Source organism: Trichechus manatus, unplaced genomic scaffold (genome assembly GCF_000243295.1).
Source record: "Trichechus manatus latirostris isolate Lorelei unplaced genomic scaffold, TriManLat1.0 scaffold00108, whole genome shotgun sequence".
NCBI classification, from domain to species: domain Eukaryota; kingdom Metazoa; phylum Chordata; class Mammalia; order Sirenia; family Trichechidae; genus Trichechus; species Trichechus manatus.
This window is the reverse complement of record NW_004444044.1, coordinates 3,268,641-3,290,006: the sequence shown is the minus strand read 5'-3', so window position 1 is coordinate 3,290,006 and position 21,366 is coordinate 3,268,641. Positions and strand designations below refer to the sequence as shown.

The 21,366-nt window shown below is 36.2% G+C and overlaps 1 protein-coding gene across 3 annotated transcripts in view; it reads left to right on the top strand.

Annotated features, from left to right (window-relative positions):
• SLC4A4 (solute carrier family 4 member 4) overlaps nt 1-21,366 on the top strand; it is a 410,477-nt gene that overhangs the window by 322,479 nt on the left and 66,632 nt on the right. For all 3 annotated transcript variants that reach the window (XM_004383322.1, XM_004383323.2, XM_004383321.1), the window contains exon 15: nt 11,086-11,156. In XM_004383322.1, the coding sequence (XP_004383379.1) occupies nt 11,086-11,156 (71 nt within the window). The remainder of the gene's footprint in view (nt 1-11,085; nt 11,157-21,366) is intronic.

Below are 21,366 nucleotides of genomic sequence, written 5' to 3'. Positions count from 1 at the left end.
AGAATGTGATATCTGTACATTTTAGCATTTTATCATCCATCTTGCCGAACTTGAGTCAACATCAGAACTTTTTCACAAAAAAAGTGTTCCACTTGATCTTTGGAATTTTTTCTTGAAATAATTTATCATCATTTTATAACATGGAAGGCATTTGAAAGAAGGATTCATTTTGAGGACAGTTTCTTTGGATCTGCTCTAGTAAAGTGAGGGTAGATATTTGTACCAATTAAATATCAGCAGTGCTGTGAGCCCAGGTTACTCGATTAGCTAAGGGTGGAGGTCTCTTAAAATTGATATACAATCCAAGCTTTTCGACTGAGGCCTCATACCACCGGAAGTGCAGCAGTGTTCTGAGGCTGTGTAAACCCGAGTCATGAACATGGGGCACATTCACAGAATATCCACTCTTACTTGTAGACTCTGAGGAAAAATTCCTTAATGTGTGCACTAAAACAAACACGGTTATATTATAGACTAGAATACAAAATGCTTATACGTTTAAAAATAAGAGACTACTAAGAATGTTTATGCTTATGGAAGGCTGTGTGAATTATGTCCAGATATTGTGTAGGTGTATCTTCATTCTTCTCTGCCACTTTAGTGGAGAAATCTTAGAAGATCGATATGCTTCTTGAGTGGTGAGAGGGCTTCACTGAAGAGGGCTTGTCTTCTCTGATTAGCTTCATCCAATCAGTCAGGAACACTGATGAAAAGATAGGGTATTGCTGGGCTTTGCACTTGTAGATTCTTTTTGTCTTTTTTAAGGAAAATCAATACACATACAAGTAAAACCCACAGGTGGAAGTAAACCTGAGGGAAGGCTAAAGTGGAAATTTAAACATTCAGGTGAACCTGAATGACGTATAACTTTAAAAGCCTATTTGTGTTAAGATGTATACTGATTTGAAGTATTTAACAATTTAAAATAGTGCTTTGAACAGAGTAGGCACTCAGTACCCCATACACATTGCTGTTGAGTTGATTCAGACTTACGGTAACCCCATATTATTAGAATCAATTAAGTATATTCCCCAGAGAAACACAGATGTTACCATTACAACTATGTGGAATTCCTCCCATGAGAGAAGGGGGGAGGGGGGTCGTATAACCGCCTGTGACTTTCAGGGGCAGCCCAGGTTATACATATTAAATATGGATTAACAGACATATTTAATTGTGGGATTTAGAACTTTTTATTTATTTATTTCTCTCTATATGTATGTACGGAAACTCTGGTGGTGAAGTGCTATGTCTGTAACCAATATGTCGGCAGTTGGAATCCACCAGGCATGCCTTGGAAACTCTATGGGGCAATTCTACTCTATCCTATAGGGTCGCTATGAGTCAGAATTGACTCAATAGCAGTGGGTTTGGGTTTATATCTATGTATGTGTGTATTTATTTATGAAAAAACTCTGTAATCTGACTTCTTAGGCAAGTCTGATTAATCATACACCAAGATTTTCTAAAGGAACAAAGAAAGCCATTCAGCTGTTCTGAGGCTTTGAGGTTTTCATAAAGCCACGTGAAGGCTTTGTTAACACGTCTGTCACACAGAAAAGAGATCTACCTAGTATCAGCCGCATACCTGACTGAGACCAATGAAAACTTGCGTTGCTTAGTTATTAATTGGATACTGGCAGAGAAGGTAATATGAAACCAAGGAAAACTTACCTGAGTGTATTTTAATTGTGAAAATTAAGGCAAAGTTTTTTTTAATTGTACTTTAGATGAAAATTTACAGACCACATTAGTTTCTCATTAAATAATTAATACACATATTGTTTTGTGACCTTGGTTGTCAGCCCCGCAACCTGTCAACATTCTCCCCTTCTTGACCTTTGGTTCTCCATTTCCGTTTGTCTAGCTTTCCTGTCCCTTCATGCCTTCCAGTCCATCCCCCTGGGCTGGTGTGCCCATTTGGTCTCATACATGGTTGAGCTACATGTGTTATTGTTTGTTTTATAGGCCTGTCTAATCTTTGGCTGAAGGGTGAACCTCAGGAGTGACTTCAGTACTGAGTTAAAAGGGTGTCCAGGGGCCATACTCTCTGGGTTTCTGTAGTCTCTGTCAGACCAGTAAGTCTGGTCTTTTTTGTGTGAGTTTGAATTTTGTTCTACATTTCCCTCCAGCTCTGTCCGGGACCCTCTATTGTAATCCCTGTCAGAGCTGTCGGTGGTGATAGCATGGCACCACCTAGTTGTGCTGGACTCAGTCTGGTGTAGGCTGTAGTAGTTGTGGTCCATTAGTCCTTTGAACTAATCTTTCCCTTTAATCTTTGGTTTTCTTCATTCTCCCTTGCTGCAGACGGGGTGGGACCAGTAAACATATCTTAGAAGGCTGCTGACAAACTTTTAAGACACCAGATGCTACTCACTAAAGTAGGATGTAGAACATTTTCTTATAAACTGTGTTATGCCAGTTGAGCTAGATATCCCGTGAGAGCTTTGTGCCCAGCCCATAGCCCAGTAACTCAGTCCCTCAGGGAGTTTAGATGTGCCTATGAATCTTCTATGACTTTGCCTTGATGAAGTCATGCTGACTTGCCCAGTATTGTGCAGTGTCTTACCCTTCACCAAGGTTACCACTTATCTATTGTTTAGTTAGTGTTTTCTTCCTCTCTACCCCTCCCCTCCCTCATAACCATCAAAGATTGTTTCTGTGTGTAAACCTTCTCATGAGTTTTTATACTAGTAGCCTTATACAGTATTTGTCCTTTTGTGATTGACTTATTTCACTCAGCCTAGTGCTCTCCAGATTCATCGACGCTGTGAGATGTTTCGCAGATTCATCGTTATTGTTTATCGTTGCATAGTATTCCATTGTGTGTCTGTACCATCGTTTGTTTCTCCATTCATCTGTTGATGGGCACTTAGGTTATTTCCATCTTTTTGCTATTGTGAACAGTGCTGCAGTAAGCATGGGTGTGCATATGTCTAGCTGTGTGATGGCTCTTATTTTTCTAGGATATATTCCTAGGAGTGGGCTTGCTGGATCATATATTTCTATTTCTAGCTTTTTAAGGAAGTATCATATCATTTTCCAAAATGGTTGCACCATTTTGCATTCCCACCAGCAGTGCATAAGAGTTCCAATCTCCCCACAGCCTCTCTAGCATTTGTTATTTTCTGTTTTTTTGATTCGTGCCAGTAATGTTGGGGTGAGATGGTGTCTCATTGTAGTTTTGGTTTGCATTTCTCTAATGGCTAATGATCGCTAGCATTTCCTCATGTGTCTGTTAGCTGCCTGAATGTCTTCTTTGGTGAAGTGTCTGTTTATATCCTGTGCCCGTTTTTCAGTTGGATTATTTGTCTTTTTGTTGTAGAGGTGTTGGATATTCCTATGGATTTTAGAGATTAGTCTTTTGTTGGATATGTCATAGCTGAAAATTTTTTCCCAGTCTATAGGTTCTCTTTTTACTGTTTTGATGTTTAATTTTAGAAGATCCCAGTTATCTAGCTTTCTTCTAGTGTTTGTGTATTGTTAGTTATGGCTTGTGTCCTATTTATGCCATATATTAGGGCCCCTAGCATTGACTATATTTTTTCTTCTATGATCTTTATAGTTTTTTGTTTCATACGTAGGTCTTTGATCCATTTTGAATTAGTTTTTGTATATGGTGTAAGGTATGGGTCCTATTTCATTTTTTTACAAATGGATATCCAGTTTTGCCACTACCATTTGTTAAAAAGATTGCCTTTCCTCGTTTAATGTAATCTTTTCAAGAAGAATCTTTGTTTTCCTAAAAATATGATTTTGAGCGTTGGACCGATTTTACACTTGCATAGCAAGGACTGGCTTAAGTGGTGATAGCTTTTCCTTTGACCTTTTTCCCCCAAATTGTATACATGATTGGTCCTGAATAACTAAGGAGTTGCCCCTCAAGAACTCTGACAATTTCTGCTACTTCTTTGTGTACCAATAAAGCAGTGTAGCAGTGCTTTGAAGTCACAAAAACCTGTATCCAAATCCCAACTTGCCTAGCTAATGGCAAATGTGAGACTTTGGGCAAATTCCTTTGCTCAGAGTAACTTGGCGTCATCTTCCTTATCTGAAAAATGGGGTTAATAATAGTACCTACCTTAGAGAACTATTTTGACAAAAAAAAAAAAAAAAATGAATACAGATAAAGTACTTAGCATAGTTCCTGATATGAAATAAGTTATAAAATGTTAACTGCTATTACTACTGCTGTTATTATTCATTATAATTTAGTCTTCATCATCCTCCCTTCTAAGTATCTGTTGTTGGGCTCACAGCCCATTCTGCAACAAGGCCTTTGATTGCACCCTGTATTCTGGAGTTGTGGAGATAAGTAGCACTCACAACAGATGTGTATGTAAATGTGAGGGATTATTTAAACCTTTGGAGAACAAACCTGCTAGTGGTTTGGAAAAAAGGAAAATGGATACTTGCATTTTATTGACAACCCCATGTTTATAAAATCCCCATAAGATTAATGATTTTATATTTTCTCTATAACCTTAACGTTTTTTATCACAAAATGCATATTTCCACCATAACTTTAGTACTTTTTGATAGCCAACTGGAAAATTGCAATGAGAGAGTAATATAGTTGCATGTACAGCTAGAGTGAGTATTCTAAAAACAACAAAAGGCTGGCCTCTCATCACAACATGCACTCCTAGTAAAAGAATTCAATCAATGAGTCAATAATATTTAAACTGGCGGATGACTTGTTTTTCAATGCTGGGGCAGTATGTAACAATGAACTAGCAACTGCACAGATGGAGTCATGATCCTGAAAAGTGAGAAATGATTTTACAGGAATGGAAATAGGGGCCACTTAATCACTCAGAAAGCCCTATTCATGGACATAAAATACTGTGTTTTTTGTGTACTTTGTGAAGGCAACTTTTCCTTCTCTCCTCCTTTCTGCCCTTTTTTGTTCTCACTTGCTTCCACAAAACCTCATCACTTTCTGATTTTCCTTTTTCTAACCTACTGTGTACTCTCTTCTTCCATCCCCATTAATTGTTTGGTAACCGAAGTCATATACCTACATTTACTGTAGAACTAAAGAAGCTCAATTGCAAGTGATAGGAAGGAAAATTAGTCATGAAGTTTTGACATATCAGTCAGGGTGGATACATGGTTTTTGTGCCAAAATTTTCTTCTCTCAAAAATGAGATAACTGTTTAATTAATGTGTTGCCTACTGGTAGAGGCAAGAGATACTGTATTTCCCACCGTGTCCTGATGATTACATAGCAAGGGTGTATAAGGAAGAAGATAATTTAGTTCAAGAGCCAAAAATTAAAACTGCAAAATATCTAATTGATGGAAAATTCACACTACCTCATTTCATCACCAATATTCCAATTTCAAAAATTGTTAAGAACTTGTGCTTTGGAGTAAAGAGAACTGAGTTTGAATTTCAGCTCTGCTGCTTCTTAGCAGTGTGACTGTGGGCTAGGCTAATTACTTAATCTCTTCAAGTCTGTTTCATAATCTGTGAACCTGGTTAGTAATAGTCCCTACTCTTAAAAAACAAAAAAACCCAAAACTGTTGCCATCGAGTTGATTCTGACAGTTGGCAACTCCATGTGTTACAGAGTAGAACTGCTCCATGGGGTTTTCTTGGTGGTAATCTGTACAAAACCAGATCGCTAGGTCTTTTTTTTAATGGCACCACTGGATGGGTTTGAACTGCCAAATTTTGGTTAGTAGCCAAGAGCAAACCATTTGTATAAGTATTAGATGAGATAGTTTATGTAAAATGGACACCTAATAGTAAAAATTTGCTACTTTTCTCATTTTTCACTGATCCTCAAAAGATATTCCATACTGTTTAATCTTTTAGTTGTATTGTTTTAAAGGGGCTCAAACATTTAATTTACGTAGAAATTTTCCTAGGAAAATATAACCAGGTTGTAGTTAAAGCCTACCTCCCTCCCCCCCGCCCCAAAATCTGTCAACCAGTGTATTATTGTAGATAAATATAAAACATGGAAGCCAAGCTTAAAGAAAAAATATGTTAAGCAGTTCAGTGTATCATAAGTACTTAATACTATTCCCCTAAATCTCAAGCCTAAAAAGATGTTGAACACTATATGTACATAGACATTTGGATGGCTTCGAAATTCCTGAGGGTGAGATGTTTAGTTCTAAGACGAAGATATTTACTTCATTGAAAAACATAAAACCTAGTTTGTAAACAAGAAAAAGGACGTGGACTTTCTTTCTTCCTTTTTTTACCTCTCCGTCTCTTCTCTCCCTTGCTCTTCTCTTCCTTTCCCACCTTCTTTCAATGAAAATGTACTCAAGGTCTACTTCATTGCTTTTTAAGAATTGTGCTACTTGTAATGAAGTAGAATACGCATATATACACATGCTTTTTTTAATACAAAAATGTGCTTTTTTTAAAAATAATTAATTTTTGACTGAATAAGGCCAGATTTTCCTTTGACTCAGATTTTAGAAATTAATTTCTATTCTAGTACTTGTAATTCGTTTACAGAATATGTAAAAGTTGCAGTTGACTATCGACTCAAGGGAACATTAACATTTTAACAAAGGTCAAAGGAAATTTTTCTGACCAGGCGTTGGTTTTGTATCTGGAAGGAAAAAAGGCTTTGCTAAAAATGATGGTAAACAAATTTAAAAAACAAGAAAAATTGCCTCAAGGGAATAGACTCTGTATTGTTAACAGAAGGGACATATTTTATTGATTCATTGTTGACTGTTGTGGGGAGAACATGCTTAATAATGGATGAATGATTAAATGAGAAATAAAGCTTTTCTCAGGCACCAAAATCATCACTGTATTTCCAGATAAATGATGGTCTTTTTCCCCAGTGTGAAGCTGTGAGACCAAGTCAAGTGATTTTAAGTAGCCATGACTTCCATTTCCATGCTTTCATTTTATTCACAGCATGAGAAGGCTTCCAAGTGCTCTAAAACAGTTGTCCTTAGATTGGAATATCAATATCATTTCTTTCTTTCTTTTTTCTATTGTCTTAATAAATGTGCGTCAGTGTGCTATAACCATTAAAAAAGACTGCTCGATCGTGTCTCCTGTGGTCCCATATTATAGTCAATATGTGTTTCATAATTAGATAGGCCATTAAAAGAAAATTAGGAAATAAAAAGTAATACTAATTTAGCTTCCATGACCTGAATTGTATGCAATTTTATTTTTAGTGCATGTCATTCCCTCTTTAGGTTTTGAAGTAGGTTTAAATCATAGACTAATGGCTAAACAAGGAAACACAAGGACTTCTGGTTTAGCATCCCTCAGGCTTGCATTTGCCAGGATACTTTACCAGCACAGTTGATGTTTTATCATTCATGGTAACATGTTCTTTTAAATAAACCATAAATACTTGAAAAATCCATGGTTTTAGTTTTCTTGTTGTGTCCTGACATGTATTTTAGAAGTTTCTACTTAATCCTTGCAGGAAGCAGAAAAGAAGAAGCAGTGAATTTAGATAATCATTAGACCTGGATGATTCTCTAGTTTTGGGTTTGTATAAGACACAGATATAGAAAAGCAACCCTAAAATAATGTCTATAACCCATCCTAAATGTAAAGATAGGTGGATGAAGAGAAGTTTTTATGAAAATAGTGGCTAAATATTTCCAGCTTAATATTTTGATAGTAGCTCAGCTTTTTAGCTTTGAGTACAGTATCTTAGGTGAACATGTGAAAAGAGTGCCCTTTAATAGCATGGATTGAAGAGTGTCATAATTGAACTTGCTTAGTTACAGTGAAAATCTCAAGCTTCAGTCTTGCTAAGAATAGTTAGGAAAGCTAAAACAATAATCAGAAGAAATAGGGAGGAAAAACTTACTTGTTTTATTTGTTTGCTTTAAGACATAAGTCTGAGATAGTGGCAGGTAATTTCTCTAAGAGATATTTCTAGCAGAATTTTCCTAATTCACCTTGTCATACCTACAAAAGCCATTTTGCCCCTGAGTTAATATTGAAATTTAAAGCTTTGTAAAGAAATTTAAACTTTATCAGGAGGCACTAGCATGCGCAAGTTACTCCGGGCCCTTTAATAAATCTGACATGACCATATAGGCAAGAAGCTTCTGCAATTTTATTTTGTATTTATTTTCCAGGTAGTCAACTTCCTCAAGATGTTGCTTAAATTGAATGAAATAAAACATGAAAATTTTATTGTCATGGAGAATATTTTTAAAGTTTTTTTCTAGTTGAGAGCAGGTTAATCAGTTCCACATTATTGTAACCCTGAGGAAATATGTTGAGAGTATAGATTCAGATTAGGCTAACATTTATTAAGCACCATTCAAATGTCAGACATTGTACAAGAGGATTTAAATAAACTGTATTCTAATAACACAATATAAATTATTTAGTTATCACAAAAAGCTTATGAGGTAGCGGACGTTCTTCCCATTCTTAATGTTAGAGTTTTTCAAGGTCACTTGTTGTTGTTGTGTGCCATTGAGTCGATTTTGACTCATAGTCACCCAGTGTGACAGAGTGGAACTGCTCCACAGAGTTTTCTAGGCTTTTGTAGACCAATTTCTCAATTGGAATTGATCATTTTCTCTTCTGTGAGCGCCAAGAAATTTACTTTTAATCTTACTTACAGAATGTATCATACTCTGACAATATGTATTGATGGAAGTGCTTTTTAAAAAATATATTAATTTTGAAATGTGTCTTTTGAAGTAGCTGCTTATAAAAATAAGTAGAAAGCAGATATCATATACTTTTTACTGTCCTTTAGATACTGGTACTTTGGGATTTTGAGAGCAATGTGCTTCAATGGCTTGTCTCAGATGAAAACTAAAAAAAGAAAAGAAAAGGAATTTAGATGAGCAGAATTGATGTGTATCTGCATCAATTTTCATAACTTTGGAACAGTTACTAAAAGTTCAGATTGGAATCCTATTTAGTATGCTCCTGGTCTTTATTATCTGTCATTTCATTTCACAGAGATGGAGACTTGAATATATTTCCGCCTTACTCCTTACTTCTTGTTTTTATGCAGAAAAGGGTTTTGCACAGGTTTTTTGTTACAGGAATCTGACAAAACTGCGTTAGAGAATCTAGCTCAGTAAGAGTAGCCTCCCAGATACCATCCAAATAGAGCCTGTGAGTTCACATAGGCTGGTATTTTTTTTTTTTCTTTCCCAAAAGCTTGAACAGGTCAGACATCTCAGCTCACAGTGATTCACATCATTTAGCATTACCAGTTACCATGTCACTTTGAAGTCTGTGACTACATAAATCACCTTGATTTTGATGATTAGCAATGCTGGATAGGAGAGAAAAGAATGCTGAAGGAGGTTCTGGTGCCAGCTCTGTTTGTGTTTGACTCTATAATCTTGTGCAAGTAACCTGGCATCCCCTGCTTCAGAGACCCATCCGATATAAAATGGGTATAAAAGTGTCCCTATTGTGTGCTTTAGTATGTTTTTCACTATGAGTCAGAATCGACTCGATGGCAGTGGGTTTGGATTTTTTGTTTAGTATGTTTTTAAATGGACAAGTGTCATAATGTATGAAAATGTACTTTTAGCTCTTTAGAACAAAGTATTAATAAAAACCTAGATTTTGCTGATAATGATTTACTAACACCTTCTTCCTTTTGGAAATGTATTCATCTTTGGTTTTATTGTTGGGACCAAGCTTCCTTGAGACTATTTTGATTCTCTCTGTGACCTGTAATCAAACAGAGAGAATAAGAAAACGTACAGTTTCCACGTGTGCTTGTTTCACTGATCAAATAGGGAAGCCCTGGCAACAGCTAGCTTTATGTTAATAGCTTTATAATCCAGAATCTTCAAAGATCAAAACAGATTCCAAAATTGAGAGAAAATAGAACTCAAGCTAAATATTTTCCCCTTTATTTGTTTTCCTTCCTTATTCCTTTGCGTCATCTGCTCTCATTCATTTTAGTCATGAAATATCTCCTTTCCTAGCTTGATAGTAAGTATATATTTTTGAGGCTCCGTTAGTTAAGTGCTGGGCTCTGGGCAGATTCTAGAGAAAAGTAGTGAATAAGACATGTCCCTTCTAATCATCCCTCATGGATGTTACATTCTAAATTCCAACAGTTAAATGTGTTTGTTTCTCCTGGAAAGTTCAGGGAGGTAGAACCTGAAACACAGCAGACTGAAAAGACAGGTTAGGGGTTTAGGAGATAGTTGGGGAATGAGGAAGGTTAGGTAGGGAAGACCAAACAATAGTTAGAGATCTGAATGTTAAGTGAACAATGTGATCTTCAAAGACAGCAGGTTGATAAGTGTCATTTCACAATATTCCTATAAATTAGAGACATTCTCTGTGTAACAATTTATTTTACAATACATAAAACTTCACAAAATAAGAAAAAGGCTTATCTGATAAAGTAAAATGTTTAAATTTCAGATTATTTACTTTTTTTTTTAATTTCAGACCCCTAAAATAGAAAAAACCTAGTGAAATATTTCCAAGAGAACACTTGATTTAATAAATAAATTAGATTCCTCTGAAAGTGACATCTTAAATCTGTAAACTATGCCAAATTATTTGAAAGTAATTTTTTCTCAGTAGATAAAATATTCTTCCTCATTATATTCATATTATTTATTCAGTAATTTTTTTTGTTTTTATACATATTGCAAAGATACATTTTCTCATAGGCAGTCCAAATACCCAAAAACTCAAAATCAGGTAGGTAGTTCTTAATTAGTAAAGCTCCAATTTTTGAGATTTTTATGGCACATGAAGCCAAGGATCAACTTACTCAGTTATTAACAGCCATTTATTCCACTAGGCAAAATAAAGCGAGTGCCTTTTAGTAACAAGAAAGTTTTTTTTTTTTACCAGAAAATAAAGACATTTTAATATCATCTTCTCATTTTTTTTTTATTCTTTTTTATCAGATTAGAGTGCAACAGATAAATGTGTTCATATCTTCAATTATTTTATGTAGGGGAAAGGTGAACACAATTGTAATTAACTGTGCCATGAATAAATTCACTGTGCCTTTATGTTGCTATCGAAGATATTTTTAATTACTGGTTCTGCCTTTTTAGATACCTACTTAAATATTTAGGTTGTTTTTAATTCCATTTTTATGGTCAAAATTATCTTTTCTTACAGTTAATATCTCAGTGTCTAATGGTACCACACTGGCCCTGGGACATTTACGAGCTATTTCTTCTGCTGACATGGTAAGTGATTTAATATTTCAAACCACCTGCATATTACCCTCTATAATTATAATATAATATGATGTATCCTACCATCTAGCAATTCTGGCATGAACATATATTTAAAAATCATTGATAGCGGAGTGACAGGAAAAAAAAAAAACCACTTTCCTTTGCTCTAGCCAGCTTTTTTTTTTTTTTTTTAACTGAAGCAAATACTTTTGAAATCTTTTTAGGAATTTAAACTACTGTATCTCATTAATTGTGATCTTGAAATATTTTCACAATGGGAAGTGGGAAATGTTGAAAAATGAGAACATGGTCTCCTCTCTGTTTCTAGTACGGTTAAGAATTCTGACTAACCAAATGGTGCTGTGTTGTCTTCACTAAGGGTGATTGTAGCAGGACACTGCCTAGTCACTTAGAAAGGACTGTGCTTCCATCACATGATATCCTTTCCCATGGCTTGTAACCAAGGATCTTTAGGGGACTGGAGCTAAGCTTTAAAAATGAGCTGTTTTGCACAGAAGGTCTCACACTGGAAGGGGACTTTTGTGTTGGAGAGAAAGGGGAAAGTGCTGTTCCCAATTTTGTTCCTTCTACACTAATATGGAATCTTACCAAAGAATATCAGTCTCTCATTTATAAAGGCAGAAACCATAGTACCTTGTATTGATAGAGTGCCCATCTCTCAGGAGACCGGAACACTTCTGCAGATATTATGCAATGAGTGTTCACAGCATCCTTTTCAAAGATGATGTTTTGTTTCTTTCCTTGGGCTACTCTGACTTGACCCTGTTTCTCTCTTGTTTTCATATTCCAGGCTCTCTTGACTTCTTTCCTTACAAAGGTTTCTCTGACTTTCCTTAAATCTCTCTATTTCTTTCATCTGTGATTGTGTGTGTGTGTGTGTGTGTGTGTGTGTGTGTGTGTGTGAGAGAGAGAGAGAGAGAGAGAAAGAGAGTATGCATGTTTTAAAGGTCACATTTTAAAAAGAGTTCAATTTTTAATGTTTCAACCAGCCTGCATGTTGCATACTAGGACTTACATAAGATGCAGCAGAAAAAGAATTTCTTCTAGACATTAAAGGTTTAGTTAAATTCTTATGTTTAAAAAATTAAAAAACCTGGAAGAAATTTAAGTTAATTTGCAATAAGAAATTAATAAGAAACTCACTTCTTCCAACTTAAAAAGGGATTGTTTCCTAATTAATTCTTTTAGTTACTAATCAAGGAAAACTTTAAAATTAATGAATTTTTAAGCCCTGTATTTGTGCAAGTTCTGGAAGAGACTCTAGTAATTTATATGTAACTGCATATCAATTATAAGATATATAATAAGAGTATTCTGTCATAGTAAGATTTCATGAAAAACAAATGAACTTTCTAGTTGACCTCTGGTATAACTGTGATGGAGGACATAGGGGCATAACGATTATAGTTTAGGTACTCACAGAGCATCTACTGGAGATCAGATGTTTTATGCATATTATAATGATTATAATCCTTAATATGTATTATAATAATTAACAAAACCTACCAGGTATATTTAAGCAGGCTTGGTGGCCCACTGGTTAAGTGCGCAGCTGATAACCAAAAGGTTGGTGGTTCAAACCTACCAATGGCTCAGTGGGTGAGAGATCTGGCAGTCTGCTTCTGTAAAGATTTACGGCTTTGGCAACCTGGGGCAATTCTACTCTGGCAGTTATAGGGTCACTATGAATTGGAATTGACCCGATGGGAACAGGTTTGGTTTGGTTCTTGTGTTACCAGGCGTATTTATCCCCCTTTTGTAGATGAGAGAAACTGAAGCTCTGGGAGGCAAATTAACTTTTCTTGCTCCAAGACACACAACCATAAATTAGTAGAACAAAGATATGAACTGAAGTCTAGGTAGTTTCGACACCTATGCTTTGACTAGTATCTTATGATGCTTTTATTTATGCAAATTGAAAGGCAGACATTCTCTTTCAGTTTTTATGAATGCTCTATACTCCAAGGCAACAATCGTCTCATGTGCATATCAATGTTGTTGTTGTTGTTAGGTGCCACCGAGTTGGTTCTGACTCATAGCAGCCCTATGTAGAACAGAACGAAACACTGTACGGTCCAGTGCCTCCTCACAGTCATTGCCATGTTTGAGCCCATTGTTGCAGCCACTGTATCAATCCATCTCATTGAGGGTCTTCCTCTTTTTCACTGATTCTCTGCTTTACCAAGCATGATGTCCTTCTCCAGGGACTGGGCCCTCCTGATAACATGTCCAAAGTACGTGGCTGTGTTTCTTCCAAGACAGACTTGTTCATTCTTCTGGTGGTCCGTGGTATATTCAGTATTCTTTGCCAGCACCGTAATTCAAAGGCATCAATTCTTCTTTGGTCTTCCTTATTTATGTCCAGCTTTCAAACATGCATATGAGGTGATTGGAAATACCATGTGTTGGGTCAGGCACACCTTAGTCCTCAAAGTAATATCTTTGGTTGTGTATCCAAAAAAAAAAAAAAAATCACCTCACTGCCGTCAAGTTAGTTTAGACTCATAGGGACCCCATGGGGTTTCCAAGGCTGTAAACCTTTATAGAAGCAGACTGCCACATCTTTCTCCAGCAGAGCTACTGGTGGTTTCAAATCACCCACCTTTAGGTTGACAGTAGAGCACTTTTAACCACTGTGCCACCAGGGCTCCTTATACATATCAGTATCACACCTTAATTAAAATGTTACAGTGCTGTTTTCAGTATTTCTAAGGAAAGAAGCTATGTGCGTGTATGTGTGTGTGTGTGTGTGTGTGAGTCTGTGTGTGTGTGTATGTGTAACGTATATAATTATGAAGGCCCACTTTTATTCAATCTTTATTTCTCCTCTTCTGGTCATACCTGTTCCTTTATGTATACTTTACATAATATAGTTTAATGAATCAGAAATGAGCATTAAGGAGGTAATATGATTTATTGCCATCAATAATAACTACCGTTTATTGAGTACTTACTAAGTGTCAGCCTCTTTATATTGTGTATAATTCTCAGATTAACTTTACGTGTTACTTAAATGTTACTTCTATTTTATAGATGAAACAGAAACTTAGAATGTTTACATACTACCAGTAAAACAGTAAAACCAGGATTTTCAGGGCTTTCTAACTTTAAAGGCTGCCTAATTTTCATTCTTTGGGGAAATAGCATAATGTTTTACCTAGAAAGACATACAGATACTGAGTTGTTGTATCAGATTGCCTTGTTTCTACTGCAGGGCTCCACTACTCACAGGCTATGGAACCTTCTCAGTTTCCCATCTGTAAAATGGTGACGATAATAGTACCTACCTCATAGGTACCGTAAGGGTCAAGTTAATAGATAGGAAGGACTTAGCATAGTGGCTGGCACATACTCATCTCTTGATCAATGTTACATACTGTTATTATTCTATTTAGGTATTATTATCATTCCACTAGGCCATGCTGCCTTCATAACTCAGAAGGTTAATGGAGAAAAGAAATTGGAAGCCACTGCTTCTGACAGACTACTGAGTCTTCTACCTATTTGACCGTGCCAGCCCTGCTACCCTGACCCTGTCCTAGGAATACAGTCATCAGGACTTAATTTTCTTCTTTTCATTTTAACCATAATTAGATCATGAGAGAGGGCGCTATAAAAGTGACATGCAGCCCCCGGGCACCAGCGAGGCTTCTTCTCACAAGGTCCCGAGAATATTCTGTCAGAGGAAGAAAAGCTTTTTGCTTCAGCTTCATTAGCATGAAGACAAGCTTTCTTCTTCCTGGTGGTAGGGGTTTCTTTTTAGAGGGAGAAGGCAGGGAAAAGGGAGTTTTAGAGCATTTAGACAGAGATTAGTGTTGTTAGTTGCAGTTGAGTCAGTTCGGACTTACAGCGACCTCGTGTTACAGAGGAGAACTGCTCCGTAGGATTTTCAGTGATTGTGACCTTTCAGAAGCAGATTGTCAGGCCTTCTTCCCAGGTACCTCTGAGTGGGCTTGATTTGATCTGCCAACCTTTCGGCTAATAGTTGAGCCCTTAATCACTTATACCACCCAGGGATTCCAGAGATTAGAACTCTGGAATAACTATACCTCAAAATCAAATGGCAGATTTTTCATTATTTCTGTTCATTATTGGAATCGTATGTCTTTATTTCTTCTCACCTCTGCCACTTTTCCCAGAGATTTCTCACTTGGCATATTCCTTCAACTAGCATCCAAATTTTAGAAGGTCCTTGTATAACTGTGTGACCAGCCACTGCTTATCCATGCTGTATCTGAACAATGAGCCTTAAGATGTGTTGACTTCCACTTGCCAGCTCTCGGAGAGAGACCAGATTTCAAAATTTAATGTCTCTTCTGAAGATGTGATTGAATGGATCAGTTAGTGTTTACTAACAGTTAGTATTTGCTTTTCAAGTTAGGTTCTTTTTTCTTTTTAATGGAGGCATACAGTTTTTAAGTGCTCAATGCAATGAGTTTCGAGAGTGGTGTACTCCCAAGTAGTCACCACCCAAAGGAAGACATAGAACACTTCCATCATCCCAGAAAGTCCTATGAAATGTTCAATACCTTACTTTCTGCCCCAGCTTCTGACCCTTGGGAGATCTTTCTTTGCCTTGATGCTATACCCCAGCCTTCAAAGTGCAGATGCCTTACCCTCTCAGAAGTTGCTGAATACCTCAGAGGGCAGTCTCTCAGCTCTCCTGTTTTACTTCCCATCTTAGGAACATGGCTTTCTTGCATTTGGGGGAAGCTCTGTGTGTCTAAGGGGGAGAGGATCTCTTTCAGCTCTCTTGTCCAACCTCTAGCCTTTGGTATACTACCTGTGCACTTGGTAAAGACCATAAGAAAGGTTTGTGGGTGGATGAAGGCTTGGTCTGTGCCTGCGGCTCCTCTTAGTTCTAATCTGTCACCCCAGTGTACATGCAGCCATTAAAAATTTGTTAAAGATTTGGCTTATTTCTTCTTACCTCTATGTGTAGTGGATCTCTCCTCCTGCTGCTCTGCCAGGGATGAGGCAGCCATGGGTCTCTTCTACTAAGGACTTGTCGCTTTCTGGAATTTTATTTATTTAGATTTCTTTGCATCTTCATCTCTTTGATGAGTTTTTTAAAACTATAATTCTGTAGCTTATCTAGCTTTTTTTTGTTCTTAGGGTGGGAGTGATGGTCTCTTGCAATGTTTTGCATTTTAATCACAGGCAGAACAACCAGATAGTTTTCATATTTCACAATGACATGTATGACCACAGACAACTACAACTCAAATACATGCTGTAGATCATAAGGCAAGATTGCAGATCACTGTATTTCTGGCTCACTCACTGAGGGAGAAAAACCTAAAAGAGAACACCAACTACTTAATCTTGAGTACTTAACCTTGAGAATTTTATGTGTAGCATCATCTTCATTTATATAAAAAAGTACTTATTTTAGTTGCTACTCAAGGAAAGTAATGTAGAATCTTTTATTTATTTATTTATTGCTTATTATATTACCTAGTGAAGCATACCACATCTACATGGAGATGCTGTTAATCATGAGACTAAGAACTATTACAGTCACATCAATTCTGCTTGACAGTCAGACGTGGACACAAAAGTACTTTGATTTGATGTACCTTCAGGGTGGTTCTAGGAGTTAACATTCATTTTCATGGGAAGTGGAATGTCATATTAATTTTCTTGTGTATGGCATCCTTCTGATTTCCTCCCATTGAGAAAGTCAAGTGTAAAAACCATTCTGTCCTTAAATCTCCTTGAAGATTACATGCTCCTTCTTAAAAAAAATATATTATGGAAAGTTTTTTAAATACACCAAAATAGAATTAGTACAATGAACCCGCGTATCACATCAGTTAGTTTCAATGACTGTCAACATTTTGCCCATCCTGTCACATATATTTCCACACTTTTTTATTTTGGGGAGGATGCTTTAGTATTTAATTTTTTTTAAATTTTATTTTTGATGAAAATATACACAGCAGATCATACATCCATTAAACAATTTCTTCATGTACAGTTCATGTAGTAACAGGCATTGGTTACATTCTTTACATTGTGCCCCCATTCTTGCTGTCTCTCCCCATATTATTTCACCACTACTGACTACTTAACTACCACTATAAATTACTCATCTATGTTTTAGAGTAACTGTTGTCTAATTGATCTCATATAGATAATTCTTTAAAAGAGCAGCTAAATTGTTGTTTAGTTTGAAGATGACTTCAGGGGATAGTTTCAGTTCAAGGTTTAAATTCTGTTCCACATTTTTTCCCTTTTGATCAGGATATCTATCGAGTCCTTGATCAAACATTCAGGAGTGGTAGCTGGGCACCATCTAGTTCTTCTGGTCTCATGGCAAAGGAGGCAGTAGTTCATGGAGGTAACTAGACCTCCTGTCCGGTTCCTTCTCCGATTTCTGGATCTCCTCTTCCTCTGCTACCCCAGGCTAATACAAACCAGTTGTATCTTGGATAGTGGCTCACAAGCTTAAATTTTAAGATAAATCCTTCAGTATACATTCTATTTTTAAGATATGAAAACAAATCCACTTTGTAAAAGCAAGGTAATTCTCTTAAAAATGAGATCCGGACAGATAGATTGAAATTTTTTTTGTAAAATTGACCTCAGTTAAGATCCTTAGCAACTTAGTGCCACTTCCTTTTAAACCTTATTCCCCACTACCCCTTTACACAAACAATCTGCTTCAGCTCATCTGCTCCACTCACTGCTATTTCCTCCACATGGTGAGCATTCCGTAAGTTTTTAATAAAAGACTTATTGATTAAATGAAGAAAGTGTTGTATGTCCCCTTATAAACATCTCTGCTCATGGTATCTCTCTATCTAATACTGTATCTCTTTCTTTCTACCAATACAGAAAGAAACACGAATCTAAATTTGTCACATTTGTTCCCTTATCCACTGGTTTTTGTTGCTCTCATTGTCATTCCTTGTTAGTTGTCTTGACCTGCTACTCTTCCTTGAATTTCAGATAGGCAATGAGTACTGTTTTAGTATAGGTAAATGTTGCATAGGATGTACTTATACTAAGAATATTTATTCTTTGTTTATCTGAAATTCAGATGTAACTGGACATCCTATATTATTTTTTGGCAACCCAAAATTGAAAGTTTATTTTACTTTAATTTTGTCCTCCTGATAAAAAGGGTAGGTGAATTGGTGGAAATCTTCCTGGAATATGTCAAATTTTCAGATTTTGATTAAAGACTTCATTCATTCAATTACCTAAGATTTAGTTGGTGCCTTCTGTATCCTAAACTGAACTCCACTTCCATCTTGATCTGCTCCTTTTCCTCTTTCTTATTTCTTAGTGAACACGGTCCCTTTAGTACTCAGCTTTAAACTTTTATCATTTCTAGCTTTTTACCTAGAAACAGTTGCCAAGTCCTTGTCAGACTCTTTCTTTCTCCCCCTCTCTCTCAGTCTCTTTCTCTGTGTTAATCTCTCATCGTCCTGTTTTCATTCTTGTTTTTCCCATTACCCCTTCTGCTTTTTATCCCCATAACTGGATTTTTTCTCATCTACCGCAAGTACCTTAAAAGTCTTCACCAACCCCAAAGAACTTGCCTTGACCTTACCATGCTTGCATGCTCTAGCCTATCCTTTTGCTACTATATTTCTTGAAAAAATAGTCTGTAGTTGCTCTTTCAGTTTTTTTCACTCCCATTGATTCCTCAGCTCATTGAATTCTGGCTTCGCTCTTTTCAATGCTCTCTCAGAAATTACCAGAGATCTTCTAGTTATGAAAAAAACCAATGGTCATTGCTCAGTCTTTATCCCTCATCTTCTCTGCAACATTAGACCTTCTCAACCCTCCTTCACTATTATTTTCTCCTCCTTTGATTTTCATCATTCTCGTACTTCTTTTATTCATCACTCTCATGACTTTTTCATAACCTTTTTTGGTACCTTCATTTCCATTGTGAGTACCCTAGATATTTTGACACTCTTTTCTTTCAGCACATTTTCTGTTTGTAGTTTTATTACTGCAATGATCAACTCTTTGCAGATGACTCCTAAGTCAGTGTCTCCAAACTTAACTTCTCTTCTAGATCCAGGTCTCCAGCCCTGTTTGATGCCTCTCTGATGATTTCCACCATCATGAAACTGATGGCCTCATTGAGGAGATCTACAATATAATTGCAGTAGGAAATAATAAGCATCATAAAGAAATAGAGATAATGTGCTGCTTTGAGAGTTCTGACAGGCAGAGAGGACTTCTGAAGTTATGTTCCCATTTATCTTGTTTTTAAACTTCTGATGTAGCCATTAAAATGCTGTTTACAGAATTTTGTGTAGGAAATAAAGATAAAAGTTATAGGAGTAAATAAGGAGTAAGAAGTAAAGGATGGAAGCAGTGACATGAGTTAAGAGTATATTGCATCAAGCCTGGGGGAGACAGTGGTGGCTTAAGCTAGGGTGGTAGCACAAGGTGTAGGTGACGTGTAATCTGCTTTTGAATCTATTTTGGTATAAGGTCTTTGCCGTGATTTGACTTGTGAAAAAGAGGGAAATTAACAGTGACATCCAGGTTTTCCGTTCTTAGCATCTGGAGGGATGAAGTTGCCAGAGATGGGCAAGCCCATGGAGGGAGCAGGTTTAAGGAAGAAACCAGGAGTTTCTTTAGAGCATGTTAAGTTTAAAATGCCTATGAGGATCTAAATAGGGATGTAAAGTAGTTTGCTGAGAAGTAGTTACAAAACAATTATTCTTTTTTTGAATTGGAGAGCATGTGCTTATGAGTTAACAAGTCATTGTTATCCTGCAGTTGTGAATTTGCTCTTACAGTAAATGGAAATTGGAGTATAGGAAAAATACACAGAGAATGGCATATTAAAAGGACAGCATTATCTTAGTAATAACAACTCTAGAGCAGTACTTCTTAAATTGACTCCATGGAGGTGCTGATGGTCACTTTTCCCAGATAAATGTACATGTACACAGTGTTTTACATGGGATTTCAGGGGGCTCAGAGATCTCTTTGTTCTTGATGTCACATGACATCTTTTCTGGATATGTCCAACACAGTATTGCCCTCTTTTAGGACTCAGTGTTATTTGGTTGTAAATTTCCACCATGACTTACTGTATGTAGTTTGAGTATGAAGAATACTATTCACTTTAGAGCATTTTCCAGAGTTATGACCACATCGATCTTTATGGCACTCTTTTATAGCTACTTAAATGAAAAGTCCTATTTGCAATTACACAGGAAAGTGAAGTTACTTTTTTCTGTTTTCCAACTAAATAGTAGTAGAACTGAGATTGAAGCCCATGAGGGTATTTTCCAGTCTGTTCTTTTCACATATGTTCAGCATTTCCTTCAAAATAAATTCCTCAGTAGGTATATGAATCTGGGAAGAATAGTTTACATCATTTTGCTTGTTCTATGACTTATAACAATATGAAAATTATGAATGATCAAAACCAGAACTACTTATAATGACTCAACCACTATTAAAAATGATGTTCATGAAATAACAAGTATAAAAGGTTGCCATACAAAATACTGATATTGGCATTTTTAAGCTGAGGTAAGCAAGAAAGCATAGCTGTTATTTCATGTACATCTGTATAGTTAATACCTCAACCTGAAACTCTGCAAGACAATCAGTAAAATTGCCCATTGGGATTGTTTTAATGTAGCTTCCTTCTTTGGGGAACTCTGGTTATAACAAGGGATTGTGCTGATATTAAAGTGCTGAAGTGAAATTATGGTAAATTTTTGCTAATTTTTAAACAGAGAAATCTCTTACCTATTATGACCTTTAAACTTTAAATGTGTTCTGCTAAAAACATGCATAGGCAGAAATCTGAAAAATAAAAGGAGGCATGATTAATCACCTTTCAGAAGCAGATTTTGATAAAGTAGTAATTATGCAATTCAGCTGTTGACAAGTTGAAGCTAATATAGAAAAAAAAGTTTCAGAAAAGATCAGAAGATATTTTATTGACTTATATAAGCACTTTACCTTTTGAGCTCTATAAAAATATGAACTTTATCAGGCCAAAGATTCTATGTTCTTGGTTATCTTATTTTCTGACGAGATCATTCACCTAAAGAGAATTCATTGAATAGTAAAGAACGTTAATGATGTATTTGGCGTGAGGTAGAACTCTTGCCTCTGAAGGACAGGAGTAATTTATTTTTCACACTTATTTCAGAGGTATACTCAAAACTTCTTCAGTTAGCACATGACATACCCATTAGCTTTG